This window comes from Falco biarmicus, chromosome 13 (genome assembly GCF_023638135.1).
Source record: "Falco biarmicus isolate bFalBia1 chromosome 13, bFalBia1.pri, whole genome shotgun sequence".
NCBI lineage: Eukaryota > Metazoa > Chordata > Aves > Falconiformes > Falconidae > Falco > Falco biarmicus.
The window spans coordinates 28,770,685-28,793,568 of record NC_079300.1 but is presented as its reverse complement, the minus strand read 5'-3'; the positions used below and the strand labels follow the sequence as shown (position 1 = coordinate 28,793,568).

General features: G+C 43.1%; 1 protein-coding gene across 2 annotated transcripts in view; it reads right to left on the bottom strand.

The window, feature by feature from the left end:
• Positions 1 to 22,524, bottom strand: part of RYK (receptor like tyrosine kinase) — a 65,334-nt gene extending 42,810 nt beyond the window's left edge. Inside the window, exons 1-4 of one of the 2 annotated variants that reach the window (XM_056358735.1) lie at positions 22,073 to 22,524; positions 3,288 to 3,409; positions 1,415 to 1,514; positions 120 to 254 (exon numbers count right to left, since the gene is read on the bottom strand). In XM_056358735.1, coding sequence (XP_056214710.1) covers positions 120 to 254; positions 1,415 to 1,514; positions 3,288 to 3,409; positions 22,073 to 22,382 — 667 coding nt within the window. In that variant the 5' untranslated portion in view covers positions 22,383 to 22,524. The remainder of the gene's footprint in view (positions 1 to 119; positions 255 to 1,414; positions 1,515 to 3,287; positions 3,410 to 22,072) is intronic. The other variant, XM_056358736.1, reaches the window with a different exon arrangement.
• Positions 22,525 to 22,884: the final 360 nt, after the last annotated feature.

Genomic DNA, 22,884 nt, shown 5'->3' with positions numbered 1-22,884 from the left:
TTCCGACATTTACTCTCAGGAACTGTTACTCCTGTCCTGGATCATATACCTTAACACTCCTTTTTCCTAAGATACTTCAACAGTAAAAGCTTTTTAGTATTTGAAACTTAATGTCTTACTTTTGTAGCACATTTTCCTTCGTTTGAAATTTAAAACTGTGATGTTTTTTGATGAATTAATTGTCAAGTTGAGCTGCATTAGTATTGTGACCTCAGAGTCAAGTCTGCCAGTGCAGGAGAGTTCAACACGGAACACTGCAAACAGAGAACATATCAGCATTACAATTAACTTCAAGCACTTATCAGACATTGTGGTGAAATAACATTTAAACAATAAGAGTCTTTTCAAATTATGTTTATAATGTACATTTTTTAAGAACCTGCTATTAAGAAATGCTATTCTAGTCTTCAGTGCCTTGTCATTTCAGACAAGCATTAAAGGGCACATAGTTTAAATTAATATGAGTTATATTAAAAGTTTACAGATTACTAAAACTGTAATTGTGGATAAATGACTGTTAGTCATCCATTAGTTAGAGTGCCGTCACAAGAGAAACCTCAGTTATCACAGAAAACCAGAAAATTTAGTTTTACAGTTTTACTCATTGCTTTTTCAAGTGCTATGAAGATGAACTTTCTTCACAACCACTGGGTTTAAATATTTTGGTCTCTGCAAATCTGACTGGAATCAAAACTTAAAACTAATATGACATTATTTAGTTTCCAGTTTATATACCAGTACTATTTATGCCAACAGAGCAGACAACAAGCCTAATTCCCCAGTGCCTACTTTCACAAAGAAGTGGTACACAACCAAAACATCAATATATTTTATTGCCCCTTGAGTATCTAAAAGAGCACAAGACAGTGAGGAATCACACTTGAACAAGAATGAATTTGCACATTTTCTGAAAAAGATGCAACTGTATCCAGTATAAATTCTATGGAGGAGCTGGCATAGACACAAAATAGTTTTCTCAGTCTTAAACTTACCATAAACACTTTAATGTATTAACTCCCACCCACACATCCTGAAATGTCATCTTTATAAGCTAGAGAAATTAAAAGGTGTGGATTTTAAAATCCATGCAATTGTTGTTTATTATTGTTGAAAAGAGAATGGGAACCTTGTGTGTGCACTTACACATCAAAAATCATGTTTCCCTTCCAGGAAAATTTCTGTGCTCCAATAAACAAGGTGAAAAAATTATCATCTCAGACTAGTAGTCTCACTGTAGAATACCCTTTTAGCAATGTCGTAACTGTTGCAGAAGGCCTGTAAACATATTATGTTTACTAGAGAAAAATTATGCTCTTACACAGCACTACACACATCCTGGAAAAAACAAAGTACCACCAGAAATCAGTATTAGTATCAGCACTAGCTGTGCACTTTTGGAGGGTGGGGACTTTACCTGAAAGGCTGCGAGGAACTTCTCCTTGTAGAGAAATGTTGGCCTGGGGCATAGCCATAGCCATGGGATTATCTACCTGAAATCCCAGTTTATACTCAACCTGTAACGACAGTTGGGAGACAGAAAACACGTAAGAAATCTCTACAGTAGTAAAAAGAAATGCTGCGTACCTTTTCATAATTCCTCTTGAAATTAAAGAAAAAACCTGTATCTTATTTTCAAAGAATGCTGGTGATTTTAGGTGTCCATATCCAAAGTTTCTTGTATAAAGTCTAAATATCAGACTTCTGTGACAGTTCAGTTTAAGAAATCCAAAATAGAAGCCAGTCTTGAAATCATTCTTGAAAATTTGGGGCAGAATTTAAAGTGCTGTATTAAAAAAAAAAAAAAAAACAACAACAAACAAACCCACACACCACAAACCTCACTTGCTTTAAACTTACTTGTTTGAAAGGCAGTTTGTGAAAACCATAGGAATTAAAAAAAAAAATCTCATCCTCTAGTCAGTTTTATAAACTACACAGCCAAAATTCTTACAAAGTTTATTCAACTACAGTCAAGATTTTGTTTCCACTTAAAAGAAGCTGATTCTGCAAATACTCATTCAAGAAAAGTATCGGATCTATTGTCATAAGCTCCTGTTGGAAACTCATACTATCCCTCCACACTCAGTTAAAGGAATTTGGTTGGACTTTCTTTGCCCCATTAGTTTCCCCGCCACCCCTCCAACACATAATAGGATACAGTTATGTTATCAATTTATTCTTCAGTCAAGATCCCAAGGGCAGAAACATAACCCAGTTTCTGAGCTCCTATAAACTGCACTACACCCATCCTACAAAGTTAGCACAATGTCAAACAGTGCAATCACAATAATGGAATCAGGACTACAAGCTCAAAAATTCCTATTCAAAATTCACAGGCAGGCCAAAGGAAACTCAGGATAAGGACAGTGATGCAGGTAGTTCATGGCTGAAGTTGTAACAAGGAAAATCCTTCAAAGTTCTTACTCAAATGGCAAGTGACTGAACTGCCTGCGAAGGAAGAATACAGTGTCAAGTAGAAAGGGCTGGCTTACACTCTACCCAATGTCTCTGCAGGCCAAAATTCACCTCTTGTAAGAAGTTATACCTCAAAAAGAACACTGGTAGAAGGGATCTTCAGAAATTGCATTGGTGGGGTTGTTAAATATTACTGTTCCTACTGCAGTCTTTCCTACTTAAAAACAAAAGAATAACCATCCCTCAACTACTTCTTTTAAAAAAAAATAATATCTGCCAGAGACTAAACACATCAGTTCATATACAAAAATAAATTGTTAAGCAACTGGAAATCCTTCAAAATGTAAGAGCATACGCAATCTTTATGACAGCTGTTGCTGCATGCTCCAGCCATGGCGATTAAGTGAAATAAAAATCCCTTCCCATTTAACCGGGGCTCGGTAATAACATACTACACACTACTTTTATAGGTTCTTCTCGTCTCCAGACATATGTTTCTAGAAAACTCTGAAACATGATAGCCCTACATTTCATTTCCAGAGGCTTCACTTCATAGTTGCCCCTCCTGTGTGTTCAACGCACCACCAGAAGTGATTCCACTGCCAGTAGCTTGTTTGTATATACATGTAGCTTGCCAGAAGCAAGTATAAAATACTCCAAAAGTAGTGCTTAACCTTTCTAAAACAAGAAAGGAACAGTCTGGATATATATCATCTTAACTTATTGCCTGCAACCGTATATAAATAATTCTTTAGCACCTAGCATATGCTAATTTTGCAAAGAAAAAAGCCATTACATTACAACAGCGAGTATTCACTAAGCAATACAGATCATGCATCAAGTACTCAAACACAGAAGTTATACCTGCTTACCTTGGATTTAGCATGCCAGCTGAAGTGAAGATTATTGGTCTCACTGGGTATTAAGAGATTGAAGGACAATGCATAGTGATTAACCACGTCATTCCTCACATAAGACAACTCTGCATCAAGACCTGCAATGAGAAAGAAAAGAGTAAGATGAGGAAGAACAGGACCAGCAGTAACACACTGGAAGAAACAACTCTCAGTGCCACCAGCTTCACTCGCATTTGAATGTTTAAGCAAATACTTCCTCAAGTTCATAAATTCAATCGCAGGTTTGGAAATCAAGGCTCATGCGCATCAGCATTAAGCAAAGTGCTTCAAGTTCTTAGAAAGCAACAATTTCAGAGACGCCACAGCCTAACAAACAGGAAAACCCTGGAATGTAATGGAAGGAAATATGACTTTTCATGCAGTTCTCCAGAAGAATCATTACCGACCCTCCTGAATGCACCCCTGTCTGCTGCTGGGCATCAACAGGTCTAGTTTTGGTCTTATTTTACAACTGTGTACAGTCTAAACAAATTGCTTAGGATTATCTAAGCTTGTTAGTTGCAGGTAATTCTTCTTGAAATAGCTCACTTTGGAGCCTGAGTCACATAAACTTTATGGAATTGACTTCAAGGTAATATAGATCAAACAAAAAGCACGCAGTGAGAGAAGGAATGACATTTGTACACCAATATTTTGTGTCTACCCTTTGCCTTCTAAACATTTTAATAAACTTAAGAGAATTGAAAGACCCACAAAACCATTTATTACAGAGCACTTAGGTGCATTTTTGCAAGACATACTCTAATACAATAAATACTAAAGCTGCCATTATCTTTTGCAGCACACATTCCAACATCACACTAAATGCAGGGTAGGACCCTAAGGCTTGCACTGGGTGTCATCAGCAATTAGTGGTAAAGTAAGCACTACAAGTTAACCCCCTTCCTATAAAATTAATCCCAACTCCGTATCCTCAGGACAAAACTGTACTGTATTTGTAATCAGTACCATTATTTGTTTCATACAACTTTTCCTCCGTTGCTCCCAGTTAAATGTTATCCAGGCTCAGCAATACAGCCACACACTAAGAGGACAGACACAGGTGCACACTCCAAGCAAAAGCTACACAGAGGGAACTGAGTCCAATTAAAGTATTCACAGTACAACTGGGAATGGAAATACTGGAGCTATTTTTATTATGGCTAGAAAGTCAAGAAAACTGGACAGGTAGGACTCCAAGATGACAGTATTCAAGGCATGCTGAAGTTATTCCAAGAATCTAGGGAATCATGAAAGTTCATTGGTTTGGGGGTTTTTTAAGAAAGAGACAAAAAATATCAAAGATAACTATTGAACTGTCTGGACAATCTGCATTTGAAGGGAGAATTAACTTGAGAGAAATAATTCCTCCTGTTCGGTGCAAAAACTGGGCACAGATCAGCGCAAAGCGATAAGTGTTCTCTTATTCCACAACGTGATTTAATCCACCTTGTTTTCACAAGATATTGAAATACAGTCAAGACATTTCTCTTCACTGTCGTGGCTGTTAACCACTTTTACTCCCCACTGGCTCATTAGTGTCCTGAAACTTAATCACAACGCAAGAGTATATAACCACAGATACCGGGGAGTGGCAAGTGGGAGAACCCCAGAGACTGGATGCATAAAAGGAATCAACAGAACAGAGTAATCCCAGGAACAAATGCTCTCAAACAAGATCTTGAAATAGAAAAAGACACAGGTGATGCCTTAAGTGCTGAATGTAATCAGCCTGAGACAGTATATATAAAAAAGTTAAACCTTTCTACTCCAATTTGTCTGTTTCCACTCAATAGGTGGCAAATGCAAAAGCGTATCCACCAGCAAAATAGGAAGGAGGAACCACACGCACACACACCTTGAAACAAAATAAAACTTTAAAAAACACATGAAACCGCAAACATCCAGAATAGCTTGCCTAGATAATTTTGGCTTGCTTATACGTGAAATCTGTCTCAGAAAACATGGAAGGAACGTGGAGAAGAGCTCACAACCATCAGACAATTACCATTAGATCCAACCAAGAAGATGGGCATAAACTTACTGAACAAAGTATTGAAATCAAACCCAGGAAGTACAAATTACTAAAAAAAAAATCAGGAGGACAAAAGGATTTGCAGGTAAAACAATGAAAGTGTAGCAAGGGAACTGCTTTTGGAATAAATAAAAACTTGTCTTGCTGATAAATGGTCACACCAGTGATTAGAGGTTGACAAAAGCAACATTTCAGAACTTGTAACACCATGAGATTTTCAAGGTGATAACCCTTGATTTAATATAAACTTTGCAAAGAAACTAGTCATAGAAATCAAATGGGTACACAGCAATAAAACTGCCTGTTATAAAAACTGGCCTTTATAAAAGTCACGTAAAATGCAATCTTAATTGAAGTTGTCAAGCATAAATATCTTGGTGTAAAATATCATCTCAAGGTGTACAAAATCCAATTACCCTACAGAAGATCAGTCAAATCTTTAAGTTTTAATAGTGTTACAACACTGAGCGATTATATAGACCACTAACGTTTTAATGCCTGTACCGTCATAAAAAACTACACATTAACAGGCGATGCTAATTATATGAATTTCAATAGCATCATGGTAAAGCAGCATGAGAATCAATGTCAAGTTTTATTGCTTAAAAAATTATGCTCTAACTAAAAGACTGGCATATAAAAATAATTTAAGAGGTTTTGTACCTCTTAACTCATAAAAAAGGCAGAATTGCCAGGCTTGGTACCCTGTTTCTACTAGAGGTCTACAGAAAACGCTCAGGGAAGAATATAAAACGAAAGTAAATACACAGTGACACTTTAACAGTAGATCCCATGTGCTTCTAGTGCTAGTTTAAGAAGCTTGTGATACAGAAATGGGCAGCATCTTCCAACAGCTTCTCACTAGATTTTTTTCTTCTATGAAATTGGACAAATGCTTTCTCAAACCCTTGAATCCGATAGACGCGTATTTGGGAAATGTCAGCATTTCAATACTGCCTGGTATTTTTTTTCATATAAGTTTATCAACAGTTAAAATACTTCCTCTGTAGCACATCTTTTCCCATCTGTGAACTACAGACAAAATTTGATGTGCCATGCACAGCTAAGAACCTCTGTCCACATTAGACAAGCAAGCTCCCATCTCCCTATCTCCAATTCATTGCAGTATGGGTTTGCTTCCAGATCATCCTTCCATCCCTCATTTTTCATCCCCTCACTGCCTCCCCCACTTCAACCTTGAATTCCTGAAGCACTTTGCCTATATACTTTATCTCGACGAGGCCAGGAAAAGACACCAAAATTGCAGTTGAACCTGCCAGTCAAAAAAAGCACCTTACCTGTGCTCCAGGCAGGCAGGCAGGCAGGCAGGCAGGATGATGTGCTCTGCCTGACACAAAGGAGCCCAGGTGCCAAGTGCCAGCGATGCTGGGAGCTGCACCATGTCCCAGCCACGAGGGTGGGCACCAGAAAGGTACGTACAGGTAGGCAAATCACACAGGGCACTGTGGCAAACAGTGGTGGAAGCCAGAGCCATAGCTCGCTCACTCAGCTGCGTGATCAGAGTATTCTTGATGCAGGCTGCTAGTGCTTTACTCGCTCCATTCCTGGGCTTCTTCCGTTTTGTAAGTCTTCTGCTTAGAGGAAGAGAAGACTTCCCTATACCCACAGAAACTGCCTGGGCAATACTGCAGCACCATGCGCACTCCAGAGCTCCACAGCGGATGGACTTCAGACTTCCAGTTAGCAGGTTTTAGCCGAGATCAGGTATGCTTTTTTCAATGCCATGTGGGTTGCACAGTTTAAATTCTCAGCAACAAAAACCATGGCACAGCCGGCCAGGCTCCAGCACCCCTGCACTGCTGAGGACAGAGGACAAAGATACCACTGCAAACATGCCAGGCAGATCACATCCAGCACCCCTGTTCCCACAAGTTCGGATCAAGAGGACGACAATCAACCTCAGTGAAACATCAAACATGCTCAGTTACATTCACTGTCAAACAGGTTCAGTTAGGTTCTCTGAGGACTGGCTGTGACCTACCTCTATTCAACCAGGTATTTTGTTCCTTGTTATCTACACACTTCTAAAAAAAAAAAAAAAAAAAAAAAAAAACCACCACAATGAAGTTGTGCCTCCTGCTTCAATTTCCAGACTGGTTAAGTGCTATTATTAGCCCTCTCCAGAGTAGACATTAGAAGTGGTTAGGGAGTTTTCAGAAAACACTATAGGCTTCATTACCATGACAGTTTAAGTCAAACTCAAAATTGCTTTAATTCTGCATTCACTATGTATTTTCCTCAGACATGCATACTTACACCTGCTTTGCAGCATTCCTTATTTAAACCTTCAGCCAGCCAAGTTCAAGAAGTCAAGCTGGCACTACGCAGGGGGAAAAAAAGCAGGGGAACACTCCTCAGTTTAACTCCCTGAATCAGTGAGGATGATGTGGAACACCCCACATGGAGGGCAAGACTGCAGCAGCACTAACTTAAATGAAGCTTATACTAAAATAGTACTGTTACCATATCCAGATAGTCTAGGCTTTAATTTAAAGCATGCTTTGGGCATAGGTGGCTTTGAAAGATGGTATCAAATTAAGCAAGTTGCTGTCAATAAACAGCCTAAACCAGTAACCTCAAATTTTTTTTACTTTTTTTTAAACATGTAAATGTCTTTCAAAGACAGTAGCAGCATAACATGTAGCTAGCCTATGTCACAGGTTGCTGAGGAAAAGTAGGTAAGAAACAAGGTTAGTTTTCCCCGTTGTTTCAGATTTCAGGAATGCATAGTAAACTACTAAACTACTATACTAAAACCTGACTCGGGGGGGAGAATGTAATTCTGCAAGACATTGGGTTCCTCCTAAGGTGCTGAACACTTTTGCCACTTCACACTTTTAAGATTGGCAAATACACCACCATCCTGGAACGAACCCAAATTAGTATGTAATGTTTTATGTCATATATGGAATGATCAAAGCAGAAAACAGGGGGCTCAAGAAGAAAAACACCAGTGCATTACAAACAGCTAGAGAGGACAGGCAGCTCTTCAATAGCCATTTTTGAGGCAAAGCAATAAAACAAAGAAAGGGGCAGAGAACCTTACACAGAAATATGGAAAACCTGTTGTGTTACATAAACTATAAAGGAGGAAAAGAAGTTCTTCAGAAATGCTTCTGTTGGTTTAAGCAGTATATTGGCGATCAACGATGAACAGTTTTAAAACACCGGTTGCAGTTTTGCTTTGGCAAGCCTCCTTAAACAAATCCATATGCAGACAATGCGTAACGCTAAAGGATCTAGTTTCTCATTACTTGGACTTGACTAACCTACACCAACCCGTGCGAAAACAGTAAGACCAATGCTTTGCTTTGATTTCAAGGCAAAACCGCCACCCCTTTACCCAGGCAGTCCCTAAATCTCATTATTAACTTCCACATCTTTGTATCTCCCACCATTGGGCATAAACTTCAAAGAATAACTTAAAGTTGAATACAAACAAAAAGGTAAATTTAAGCAGCACCACAAAGAAAGTCTGTCATTCTTTGCACTGTTTAACATAACAAAACATCTGAAGAAGCTCAGAAAGGAAGGAGAAAGGCTAATTTTCATTCTCAAATGCAAAAGATGGTGGGCAGCCCTTGTGTTCCTGACAAAATTGAATCATGTCAGTCTACCAGCCTAACAAAACACTTCTTTTCAAATGTCCTTGTGCAAATGCAGTCTAGCTTCAACTTTTTTTCCCCCCCCTTCCTAAGCACAATATACAAAAGAAACTTGCCTCTACCAGCATGGGAAAAATTATTCTTATGAAGCAATTCTATCCTACAACATGCACTCATAATAATACATTCTTCTTAAAGACAATGACAGTGTTTAGCAGTCTGTTACCTGGAGTTACACTTCATTACTTAATTACTTCAAATCATCATTCTGGCAGATTTTGTCTAAAATCAAGAGACAGATAATGAATGTGCAATGTAAGAGTCAGATGAGATCACTATTAGACTAGGGCTAATATTTGTATTACAAAAATTAGTATTTCATTAAGAGCAGTCTGGTAACGATAGCTGACATAATGGACTGTCCCAGCTCCTACCCAACCCTCTGGTAGATTCCTGTCTGTGTACAGGAATGACTGAAATTAATGCCTGTTTTCTTAATAGTGTGCAATTTGAAGGAGTTTCTTCACAAGCAGCCGAGAAATCTCTGCAGTGCAAAATCAAACCACTACAGCCCTCACACAGCAAGACACTCCTGCTGACTCACAGCCACTGAAATAATTTCAGAGGTACACAGTTAAACAAGTCATTATCTGAACAAATAAAATATTTATATAAAGAAGTTTATGTGCTCCAGAGAATGATGCCTCCACTCCTCATCTGGGGTTAGCTCTCTGGCCAGACCAGAAGCTTCCACTCCAGTGTGACCATCCACATGAAAGAGTATGAACCTCAAGCTTCAAAATCTTCCCCGCCATCTACTTCCCAAGTCTGTGCAATCTACCCCACAAACACACCAGATTCTCCCAGCACAGGACTATTTACCATGTCAAAGAAAGCGCACCATAAATCTGAAACACTGACTAAATCCTAAGCTTTCCTAATTTTTGCAACAGGATCTGCAAGCACGCGCTGCAAAAATTCTAGTTTCATACCATCAGTCTAAGCACAAGGAAACATGGCTGAAGAATTAAAAATCAGCTCTTGACTACTGCAACTTTTCTTCAGGGTAAAGAGACCACCTTCCCAGAGCAAGCCACCTTAGTTTGACTAGATTTAATCAGTTCACTTCAACAATCAGCTTACACAGGGCTGAAACTACAACTGTGATGAGTTAAATGAGGAAATCAAATACAAACTGACCCACATGGATCAATTTCATTTAGAAAACAGAAAACTACTGGAAATGTAATACTAAACATCTCTGAATATATATATATACACACACAAAAGACTTTTTCTATCCTGTTTGTACATATCCAGTATATATGACAATGGAAGTGAACTTTCCTTTAATCAAACAAGTAACAGATTAGAGCCTTCTACTTCCATTTTTACTTCTTAAGTTTTCCACAACACTCCAGCCTGCTAGTTAGAGCTGCTGGGTCAGGAATTTGGGCTGAAATATTTGCTCTTAAATACATTACAAGCCACGAGTCTCTCAAAAAGGCAACTGATGAAAAATAGCACAGGAAAAAAAGTTAAATCTTGAGGAACACAGAGATGATGAAGAAACAGCTTTTCACTCTCATAACACATGTCAAAGGATGTTGCTCAGTGTCAAGCTTGAAAGCCAAAACAGAAGGCACAAATCCATCAATACTCACTAATACGCCTATTCCCCTCTGCTTGGAAACATTTCCTCCCTGATGTTGAACAGTCCCTCTGCTCACCACCCACCTCACGCTTAGGGGAGGGCAAAAAAAAAAAAGAAAAAAAAAAACCCACAACACAAAGACAAAAGATTCTTCCATTTTGGGGGGCAACTTCCTACCTCTACATAGGAAGTTCTTCATTGCCTACATGCGTCTCTCTCACCAGAGCACTCTCCAATCCACTTCCCTAAACTTCAGTCTATGCTTTGCTAGAAAGAAGCATCTTATAACACAGTACCATAGACCTTGAAAAGAAAAGCCACATCATCGAGCGCATGGAAAACTGACTAGAAATAAAAATCACAGCTTGACACATGACCAAAGCATACGGAAACACACAAACTCTTAGTGCAATTCCACCAGCATTAGCTTGTTAACGTAACACATACTGATTGGCAACACTCCAGAATCAAATCCACTCTCACCTCCACAGAAACCTCTCCCGCCAGAGACTGATGCCTCATTGCTAATAGCACAGTTGCTTTGTTAACTCACCTAACTCTACCCAGCAGTAGCAGGGAGCATATGGACTGCAGTTATTTACACAAATGGCTTTGTTACCTGTGCAGAGTTAACTTTTCACAAGCTGGAGATGGAATGCAATACACAAGGCACTCAATTTGAGGAAATACTCAACATAACTTCAAGGCAATGACTTGGTCCTTGAAAGCCAACCAAGACTCCCTAGCAGGAAATCTTAGTAGGAAGCTTCCCAACGTCTAGCAAACAAGACTAAAAACTTGGCTGAGAGCTCTCATTATATCCTCATCAATCTTCACTGACAGATCACCCACAATTCACCTTACTGATACTGTTAAATACAATTTGCAAGTACAACACCACAGGCAAACAGGATTTTCTCACTCAAAGGCGTTTCTGAAAGTCACAGAGCAGACTTCTTCCTTTCTAAAGGAGGAGGCTTCCCCCAGGAGACGGCACTCGCTGAAGTGAAAGCATAAGGAACTCTGCAATATTTAACTCAATCCATACTAAATAGACAACAGTCATTATGAGGACGCAACTGCTTACCCTTTTGTTTGTCTCTGAACAGCAGCAACAATTACATTTCAACAGTCTGCCTGCTTATTCTTCTCTCCTTCACCTACAGAAATAATCTTCACTTTTCCGATAGGTTATAAAGACCACTGTGAAAATGCTTAGAAGATTATACTCTCCTTAATGGGGATTAAAACAAAAAGCAAACCACAAATCTTACCTCAAAGCAGAATACAAGTAAACTCTGCTCCTGAGAACACCTTCTAACTGAAATTTGCCCATTTGAAACAAACAAAAAAAAAAATCACACCAAAAAAACCTTCATAAAACTTCCCAACAAAACCAGCAGTCACTTTGCTATTAATAGCCAGAAAAATGCATGTAAGTTACTTGAAGAGCTGATGCCAACGGAAGGATGCAGCAGAGATGCACAAGGCATACATGAAGGTAGAAGAAAATTAGTGCCAGTGACCTGAACAGCAAGCAAGGGGAAATGGGACAGATGGGATAGGAATGGTGCAAATACAGGATTGGAGGCAACTGAGAGGGAAATCTATAATATAAAAAAAATTAAAACGAAATAAAACTAATTATAATGACCAAATTAAACAACTTTATTCTTAGCACACAGAATATTTATGAAATAAAAATTTAATTTATGAGTAATGGTAAATGGTAAATTTAACTTACCAGTAATGCAAATGTCTCAATTATTGTAACAAAGTTTGATGCATCTTTTGAATTAGAATGAAAGTAAACACTGAGAATACAAAGCAAAAAGAAAAGTTCCATCCACACGAACAGCAGTTGCCCAAGAGCACACATCTCAAAATAAAGTAACTTCAGACCAAAACCTCACAAAGGTTTTGAACTGAACTACTGTAATCTTCCGAGCCAAAACTCAATCACCTAACAAAGGCATCAAACCTCATTTGGACTCATGAATAATATGCATTTGCTGTATTTTAGTGTCACCTACTCGCAGAAGTTGTGCCACTTCATTTTCTTTAGTTTCTTTTTTTCCCCCCAGTTATAGTAAAGCACCCACGCGTAGATTCAGTTATCCCTGTCAGCAAGACGATAAGGTACAACAGCCTAAGTCACTTTTAGAACGGTGTCCCTGCCAATGGCCATGACTATTTCTGTAACAAGTACCCAACTGAGTACAAATTAAAAAAACAAAAGTTTTTTTAGAAGACACACACCCCGCTCTCTGTAAGAGACTGCCCACCTGCGAGACCCACCACTGACACAGCAGATGTTTATCTCAGCATTGTTACAGCAGGAAGCCAACACCACTGCCAGAGCAGAGGTTTATCTCAACCATGTTATGGCAGGAAACCCACCGACTGACCACAGAGCAACTGGTGGAGCTAATAATGAGAAATTTAATCAAATGCTTGCACATGCACCCAGACAAGGGGCCTGGAGACCCCCCGAGGACCACCTGAGGTACTGGCCATGCATACCACTGCCAGGTGGAAGGTGTGGATAAGCAGAACAGCTTTATAGGGACAACCCTATAAAAGAATGGAATCAACCAACATCAGATGGAACATTCCCCCACCAGACGTGGAAATGAATCAGGCTGTCGGGATGCTGCACCTCCAGGGTGGTAGCTATTGCTGTGAACTTCCTTCATTCTTTCCTCTTTTTTTCCTTCCTTTTTCTCTTTGTGTCTTGCTTTCTCCTTTGCATTTGCAAACCTGTTGTCAGGCAAATAAAGTTCCCTGGCGCTTGACTCCATTTTGAGTCTTAATTCTGTTCCCAAGAACACAAGCAAAACCTCGCCCAGGTCTTGGACCGGCACGCAACGCTCCCTCAATGTACCAGACCTCTCAGTCTCGAAACTCATGATTCCAGTTCTGTGACCGACGGGACTGCTGAAGGGATAATGCACCCTTCGCATCTGTTGAGACACTTTGGTGCAAACAATTAGTTTCACTAATTCTTTAATGCAAAACCAAGTTCCACACAAACTAAAATAGGTCTGTTCACTTCTATGGCAATCTCTTTACACAGTAAAGCCACGGAGCTTAATATTTTTTCTTTTATTAGGAAGTATTCTACAAGGCCATCAATTAACTTCATAAAGGCTAAAACAGTTTTGAGAGGATAACCATCTTTATCAACCTGCTCAGCTTCACTGGTACCACTGGCATTACGTATTCTGAGCGGCTGCAGCTTTTCAAGCCTACTAAGCAGCAGCTCCAATGCTTACATTACTGCTCTTATCTTTCCCAAGCAACATGGTGAAATCAATATACTGGTTAATTTAATTACGGCTATTCAAGACTCGGTAAGTGGCATTGAAATTCTAAAGCATCACATTAGTTTCATGCTGTTGCTTCTGCTCCCAGATCTCCAAAGCAGTCAGTGCAAATATGTGAGTTATCCGCTTGAAAGAAGGACAAAGGCAGAGATGGAAGAGAAATAATGCGTTTGAAGCCTCTACCATCACGCCCTTTGTACCGCCACAAGGCATTTTCAGAGAGTGTTAGCATTCATTCTTACATGGGATCTGCTGGCGCTGCTGCCATTCGGAGGGGGTGGGGGAAGGAAAAAACCCTCAATTCATCAGGCACAACTCATTAAATGCACTTCACCCTTTACACACTCCCTGCTTTCACAGTTGAGACCTCAAGTACAATTTTAATACTGCACACTAAGTTACTGTAGGAACAGCCTCTAACTAAAGACCCTTCCGCTGCAAGAAAAGTAGGAGCCTCAGCGATCTTTTGAGTCTGGATAGTTTTGTGTAGGAATTGGTCATCAAGCAATCCCATCTTGCTAGAGCTCAGAACAACTGTGAACCACAATACATTTGGAATTTGTCTAATTAATTCAGCTTCTCCAGTATCCAAACACTGAATAGCAGAAGGGGAGGAGAAAAACACAAAACTTCCCCCACATACTTCACCTTTTAAAGTACCCACACAGCAGAGTGTACAGTATTGTTGCCGCCACAGCCCCCACTCCAAGGAAAACTCCACCCTGGGATTTTTCATGCCTGTGAGCATGATCCTTATCTCTCGTGTTTCCCTCAGCCCAGGTAGTGCTTAGGAGCAGTTTCAGACCCTGCCTTCCTCCCAGTACTGGTGAGCCTTCTCTTGCTGGCTTTTTTCATGCATGCAGGGAGCTCTGTACCTCCATTTCCTCTCTCTCGCTCCTATTCTGTCCACGCACTGGAGGGGGAAAGAGCATGTATTCAAAGAGGCCAAACAATCGACAGTGATAAATAAGATGCCACCAAACAGAACACAGGTACACAGGTGTAAAATCACAGCAATGAGAAATGCAGCTTTGGGATTCCCCTCCTCTCCATCAGGGCAGCCTCTAGTCTCAGAGGTCAGATTTCTTCCAAGTTCCTGACACACAAACGTTACAAGAGCCACAAACATTTATCGCCAGACAGACCTTGGCCTCTCGGGAGCCGAAATGGCTGCTTCCTCCCAGGCCTGAGTGCAGAGAGCTGCAAGAGGAAGCCAAGCCGCCTGCTGCCCATGCAGTCCCTCCTGAACCGCCAATCTGCAGAAGCAAATTGTTTTCTCCGGGTAGGGTTCAGACAGAGCCCCCAGCATTTTCAAATCCCAGCACAAACTGGTGTGACAGAACAGCCACAGAAATCAACTACCCATCTCAGCAATGCTGAGCAGATCAACACACACAAGGACTAAAGTATTTCCCAGACTTCCCTCTCAATGGCAGTCACACAGAAGTTATTTGAAAGCAATCCTAACCCAGGCTAGAAGCTGCCTCCACTGGTATCACTCCCAATGGCCTTCCACAGGCTGTTTCAAACTTCTAGAAGCATGTTCTTCTGCCAGTTTGCAAGCATTACAAATATTGCAGTGGGTTTGTATGTCTGCACCCGTCTCCAAAGGAACAGCTATCCACATGCCATTTGAACTTTGCAAATTAAAAGTGAGGTCATAGAATGCAAAAGGGCAGAGGAACCCCAAATGCAGCTTGTTCTCATAAACCTCAAAACAATATTGACATGAACCATGGTACTCTAAACCAGACGGACAAGCATCCAAGCATCCTGAAAAGCTCCAAAACAAAAACAGATTGCTCAACAACATGATGCAAAGAACTTGTCACAACGTGCTGCAGCTAGCAAGCAGCCAGATGTTGCTGCATGCGCCCTCCAAATGCTTCTATTCCTCCAAAGCAAACTCAAGGGACATTCGCCTGCAATACTAAAAAGCCCATCTAAAAACCACCAGTCATGGACAATCATTAGGCTAAAGGGCTTTACAGGGCAAGGTAATAAAATAATTATCCTAAAAAGAGCACTTCCACTTAAGTGGAACAAATCAGAGTATTTTCAGGCCATCATCAGAAATTCAGTTCTGTTACAGTGCATGGCATCTGTCAAAATTAGAAGCTTGCTTTCCATCCAGCATTGCAGGCCTATGGTATGCTTTAATTTTAAGTCCCTTTCAAATGGTAAAATGAAGCATCAACATGCAGGTTTTTGCACTTCTGCAAAGACAGGTGTGTGGACCATAATGCTTATTTTTGCATACAACATGCCAACAGCTACTGTTCTTCAGAGTCAAGCACTTAAAAGCTAGAAAATCAGTATTTAAGAACACGTATACAACAGAACCAGATTCTGAACTGTCAGTCACATACCACACAGACACTTGCTTCAAGACCTTAGGGTACACAAACATTTGCTTCTTAGTGGACATTCATCTTCCTGCAATTACACAGAGGCTCTTTGCTGTATTTTTTCTGGCCTAAAGAGGCACCATGTACAACCCCCTGTAACTTACTCATCTCATGTGGAAATTTATCTTGGGTGCTGCTAACAAAACTCGCTCGGAACACAGCACTAGCTCACTGATGGTGCTCTGCATTGTGATGCTCTCAAAGACAGACATGAGTAGGCTTTTAACATGGCTCTGAAGCATTTCAAGAATCAGAAGAAAGAAATACTTCAACCTTTCAATAATTTGAACATCAAGCTCACCCCTGCAAACTGATTTTCAGCTCCCTTTCATAACAGGGACAACTAACCATGCAACAGACAAAGGAAAAAGAGGATTTCCAGTCACTATAAACTCAGTGCAAGTAACATAAAGCACTTTTGACGTGAACTCCTGTTGGTAACTCCTCAAAATAGTGATATTAAGAAAGCTGTTTCACAGTGTAAACTGAAAACATCCTAATTAAGATCAACTGCTGCAATAAGTAGACCTTTAGCCTCCATCTAAAATATCCAAAACTGCATTTTGCCTGTAATCCACCAAGGCTCTGCTCAGTCCTTCTGAAAGCACACCTGGAGTACTGGCTCCAGTGCTGCGTTTTCCAATACAAGAGACATGGAACTACTGGGGAGAATCCAGCAAAGGACCACAAAGACTATTAAAGGGACTGGAGCATCTCTCCTATGAGAAGAGGCTCAGAAAGCTGAGGCTGTTCAGCCTGAAGAAGAGATGGCTCAGGGGGATCTCATCAATGCATATAAATACCTGAAGGTGTGTATACAAAGATGACAAATCCAGGCTCTTCTCAGCAGTGCCCAGTGACAAGACCAGTGACAGGCTACAAACTGGAACACAGGAGGGTCTGTCTGAACATCAGGAAAAACTCATACTGTGAGGGTGACCAAGCACTAGCTCAGGTTGCCCGCTGAGGTGGTGGAGTCTCCATCCTTGGAGATCTTCAAAAGCTTCTAGACACAGTGCTAGACAACCAGCTGTAGGTGGTCCTGCTTGAGCAGGGGGTTGGGCCAGAGGACCTCCAGAGGTCCCTGCCAGCCCCAACCATTCTGTAAGTCAGCAGTACAATTTAAAAACAAAACCCCAATCCTCTGTTATAATAGGTTTTGCATCAGGTTCACATCTTACAATCAGACAACTCATTTTAGTAAGCTGCACACTGGCTTCAAGTGAAATTCTAGGACACCTAAGAAGTCATCACATAAATGTTAAATCTGTAATTAAGCAAGATGCAAATATAAAACCAACAGAAGACAGCATTCAATACGTTTACTCAGAAGAAACTAGGCCAAAGAATACTAAGTTTGCCAACTCAATGCAAACATCCTAGGACTTCTGACTCTCCCACAATACTAATTTACCCCACCCACCACCATCCCAATATGTATGCATTATGACAGCCCTTAGTTACATGTTAACATGGTATCTTTTCCCCCCATGGGACCAAAGTCTCATTTAGCATTCAAGCTAGACCTGTCTCTAAAAAGAGCCAGAGCCACATGATGAGGAAGGCTATCCACAAGACCAATTTCACACCTGAAAGGTATGTAGTCCAAGGAAAAAAAAAAAAAAAGCCTTGCAAGAACAGAAAGGATTGTCCTTGCTGCTTAAGCATCTTGTTGCTGCTGTAAACAATTATGTGCTATCTCATGAATGCTACAACAGAACTGCCTGCAATGCAAGAAAAACCTGTTTAAGCCAAGTTTTCCCATGCAGCTGTTGATTCTGGTCCTTGTACTCAGAGGGTATAACCCAGGTCTTCCTGTGAGGCTAAGCTGCAGAACGGCTGGCAACTCACAGCTGAAGGTCTAGGAGATACACCGTGAATGCATGAAGTGCTAAATAATGCTATGTACTTTAAATAGACCAGATCAAATCCTTAATTATTAAAAGCTAGCTACCTAATCTTAATGGCTATTTTTTACTTTTTTCTCCAAACCTTAACTCATTACCTGCAAAGCAGGGATACACATGCCTTTATATCACAGGATCCTGTGAAAAGCCACTCAGTGGAGCATTTCAACATTATAGACAAACACCATGTTCCGATTTCACAGGAAAATCTAAATGGAAGTCACTAAATCAAGTACAGACCTTCTACTAAGTAATTCATCACCAATTTAACACCACCTGCCCTGCATGCTTAGCATCACAGGAAGGTCACTGGAAAACCATGATACGATCACAGGTGGCTTTATCATGTCTATATAGTTAGTGACTCTGTAAGACCAACACTACTTTCTTCACGTTTATGTGCAGGCCCAGAAGAGGTTCTCCATATGAACCAGCTCCAAAAAGCTATGGATCGCAGCGCTGTGTTTACAGACACCCCTAGAACGGGTTGCAGTGCTCGGGATGTCTCTCCCCAGCAAGGTAACCTTCCTCCTCCCCGACTCTCCATCACTCTGTACCTCACCTCTACTCTCACTCAAGCACCTCTGGCTCCTGCTGCCATCGCTGAAGTCATTTCAACCAAGTCCCCTTGACTAACTCCTCTCTTTCTATCTCCATCCCTTCTATCGCTGAAACCTGCCTGGTGCAAGTGGAATCTAACACATTCAAGTATGTGAAAGCCACAATTATTTTTTCCCCCCAAAGGCTTATAGTTTGGATGGCTGTGAACATTTTCCACAGGAACAGCAAGAGAGATTGCTGACGGAGACACCATCTGCCTGCCATATAGCAAGTCCTGCTTTCAGACCATGAGAACTCTGTAGCTTTTCAAGATACAAATCCATCTCACACAACAAGCCAAGCCAGTTTACTCTAGTTTTCTTCTCTGTAAAGTTCTGAAGGTTTCAAAACAATTCCTCCTAAGGCAGACACATGGTCAGAATCACATAGCCTAACGGTGGAAGCTTGGCATAAGCATACAGAAAAGCAGCGGGCAGTTTTCACTATAAATCATAGTATCTGTCCTGCCTCCATGCCACAGAAACAACAGCAGCCACAAATAATCTTAAACAAGTCACTATTTCATTTACAAGAGCCACAACCTAATTAAAAACACAGACCACGGTTCCATAAGACACTGAACTCTGGTTTTGAGGAAAGCAGTACTGCTATGCTCCACTGAACTGGTTCAGCCTCACTGGTGGAGAGACCACACGTGGGTACAGCCCTGCAGACCCTGCCCCAGACCCTGTGGATGCTCCAGTTTTGCATGGAGAACACCACTGCATCACTGTCTATGGCCGATTCAGCAGACTCACCATTGTGCGCTTACATTTGTTCCAAATCAAATTTGTGACCTAAAGATGTATGGGGACAATATTAAGAAGCAGGAAGACACACCACAGGCTGTAGTAACTCCATGTAACATTTGGGTTTCCAAGCACTTCAGAAAGTCTTAAGTATTTTCTGTTCAACCACAGCAAGACAGTAGCCGTGAAAGAAATGAGCTTCTATGTTTATATTAGCAGCTTCGCTGAACCTAACAGTTGGCTTCACAAGCAACGTCATTTTCCTATCTGCTGTGAATGTCTACCCTAGCATCCCCTGAACCATGGCTTTTTTCAAATGAGTTACAGAAGCTGAATCATCTCCCTGCTCTTCAAAAGTTCACACACACCGATAGGATCACTTAAACCATAAACTTGCTCGTACATAAACACAGTTCAGATACTACAAAACTGAACATTTTAAAATAGCTTGTTTTGTTTTCAGAACTGTGAAGAACTGGAATAAACCTGTCTGTCCCTTTGGACTTTCTTCTGCCAGAGGAATACATAAAGCAAGCTGAGATTTGATTGCCTGTGCCTAGATGCCTCGCCAAACTACACCTTACCCACAACAGCTAGTACGTGTAAATACCCCTAAAATTCAATTTCATGCCAATGACGCAAGGTGGATCCTAAAAGTTTAGTTTAAGACATACTGGTAGTGATCTGAATCCCACCAACTGAAAAAAAATGCCAGTTTATCTCCACATTAGACTCCAGTTTATCCACAAGCCTTTGGAGTCGCAGAAGCAAGAACAGATCATTAAGCATCAGATACTTAAAAGCAATATAAAACAGCTCCAGACAGCTTGAATAATAAGTTACTTCAACCCACACTGGCAATAGACACCCATAAGGGAGGTCACGGGATGTAATTTAACTTCAAAAGTAATAGTAACAACAGATCTTCCCTCCTCAATTGTTACTTCATGATGAATAATTATGCTAGTGGATCATGGAAGTCTGAGCAAATCCAACTAACACAGATTTCAGGTGCTAGAGTCGGGATAGCTCAAACTTTACCGTTCACTACATTCAAGATGAAATACTTGTTTAGAAAATCGCCTAAACAGCAAGCCTTACATTTTTATCCTCTATCTGTAACAGAGCATCTGGCAGCAAGCACATGCAATGTAAAAATGACGGCAGCAGAACGCTAATCACCAGAGCAAGCCATAAGGGAAAGAATGTTTACGGTGTTATTAAATCCCTAGGTCCCCTGACTTTGGTCAGCTACGTGCTTACAGAGTTCAACTTAACTGGTGATATTTTTGTCTATTTGGTGCAAATAAAGTCTTTCACTGCTCATTTTTCAGTTTATGGAAACACAGGACACTTGCTGAAAAACAAATCACTGGGGATACCAACATATTTGTTTTGAGACTCCAGTCACCAACTCTAAATAAGAGCCTAACCAAGCCAAAGCCTACAGAAAGCAAATCTTTCTTTAAAATCAGAGACTCTCCAAGCACAAAACTACTGCGAAAGCCTTCTGCAGCGGGCCAGATGGGGGACTTCATGAACTGCCTCCAAGTACTTGCGCAGCAATTGTCAGCCTGCCTAGAAATTAAGATTCCTTTCACACACACACCCCGAATTATTGCCAGGTCTCCTCTCTGCCCTCTGAGTGTCACTTGCCTCGCTAATTAAATCACAGGCCTGAACTCACCTCTTCCAGGGCTTACCCTGCTCCCACGGGGCACCATCCCCAGTCACTTGAACCTAGGGAACCCCCCACCATCAGGGTAAAGCCCAGGGCTCTTTTCTCCCCCCAACCACACACACACAAGGCAGCACAGAAGCTCTCCTGAGCCCTCAGACCCCTCCATTCTCCCCATGGCCCTCTGCTCCCCCAGCCCTACAGAATCCCACCTGGATCCCCAGATTCACCCAACCCCACTCCAGTCCCGCGGCCCCCCATCCTCTCCTGAACCCCAGGGCCTTCGTCCCCACTCACAGCCCTCTCCATCGTCCCCTGCACCCCAGACCTGCCACCCTTGCGGCAGTCCCACAGACTTCCCCATTCCTCTTGGAACGCCACAGCCACTACCCCTACCCTCCACTCCCACTGGCCCCAAGCCATCCCCACCACAGCCCCACAGACCCCCCCATTCCCTTCCAGACCCCCCATCCCCTTCCAGACCCCCAAACCCCACAGAACTTCCCTCATCGCCTCCTGAGCGCCCTGACCCCCAACACCACTCATCCCCAGACCCCCCATCCCCTTCCAGAACCCCAAACTCCACAGCACTCCCCTCATCGCCTTCTGGGCACCCCGACCCCCAACAGCACCTCAGCCCCACAGACAGCCCCGCAAGCCCCCGGCCCCACAGGCCGCCCCCCCGGCCCCCACCCCGCAGACCGCCCCGCCGCCGGCCCCAGCCCACCTCCCCGCCGGGCCCGGCGCGACCGCGGCCCCGGCCCCGGCCCGCACTCACCGATCAGCCGGCGCACCTCCTCCTCGCTCAGGTAGAGGCTGAGGCTGGGCCCGGGGCCGGCGGGGGGCCAGTCCGGGGGCCCCGCGGCGTGCGGGCCGGAGCTGGGGCCGGCCTGGCCCTCGGCGCCGGCGGGCAGCAGCAGCAGCAGCGGCAGCAGGCGGAGGAGATGGCGGCGCGGGCCCCGCACCCGGCACCACCACGACGACGGCGGCCGCCGCCGCCGCCGCCGCCTCCCCGCGCCCGCCTCCCCCGGCGCCGAAAGGGGCCGGCCCCGCCGCCGGCGGCCCCCGCCCCGGCGCCCCGGCACCATCGCTCCGCGGGGAGGCAGGCAGGCAGGCAGGCAGGGCCGGCGGTGGGGGGGGCGAAGGCCGGGAGGGGACCCCCCCGCCCCGCCGAACCCCTCACACGCCGCGGCCGCCAGCCCCCGCCCCGCCGCTCATGGCTGCGCGCGCCCGACGCCGCCGCTGGCGCCGCGCGCGCCCCGCCCCCGCGCACGCCCCCGCCCCCGCGCACGCGCACGGCGCGGCCACCGGCAGCCCCGCGGCCTCCTGAGGGGAGGGGGCGAGCGGGGGGAGCGCCGCGGCCCGGCAGCGCGCCCTCCGCCTCCTCCGCCTGCTCCGCCTGGGCTGCCGGCTCCTCGGGCCCTGCCCTCCAGCCCCCCGGCCTGCCTGGCCACCTGCCGGCTGGGCCCGGGCGGCTCCTCCACACGGCGGGGAGCGCTCGGCCAAAACATCCCGGCGGAAGATCTCCTGAAGTCACTGACCGGAAAGTTACCCAGCTGGAAATACCTCCGGAATACCAGCGCTTTAGTT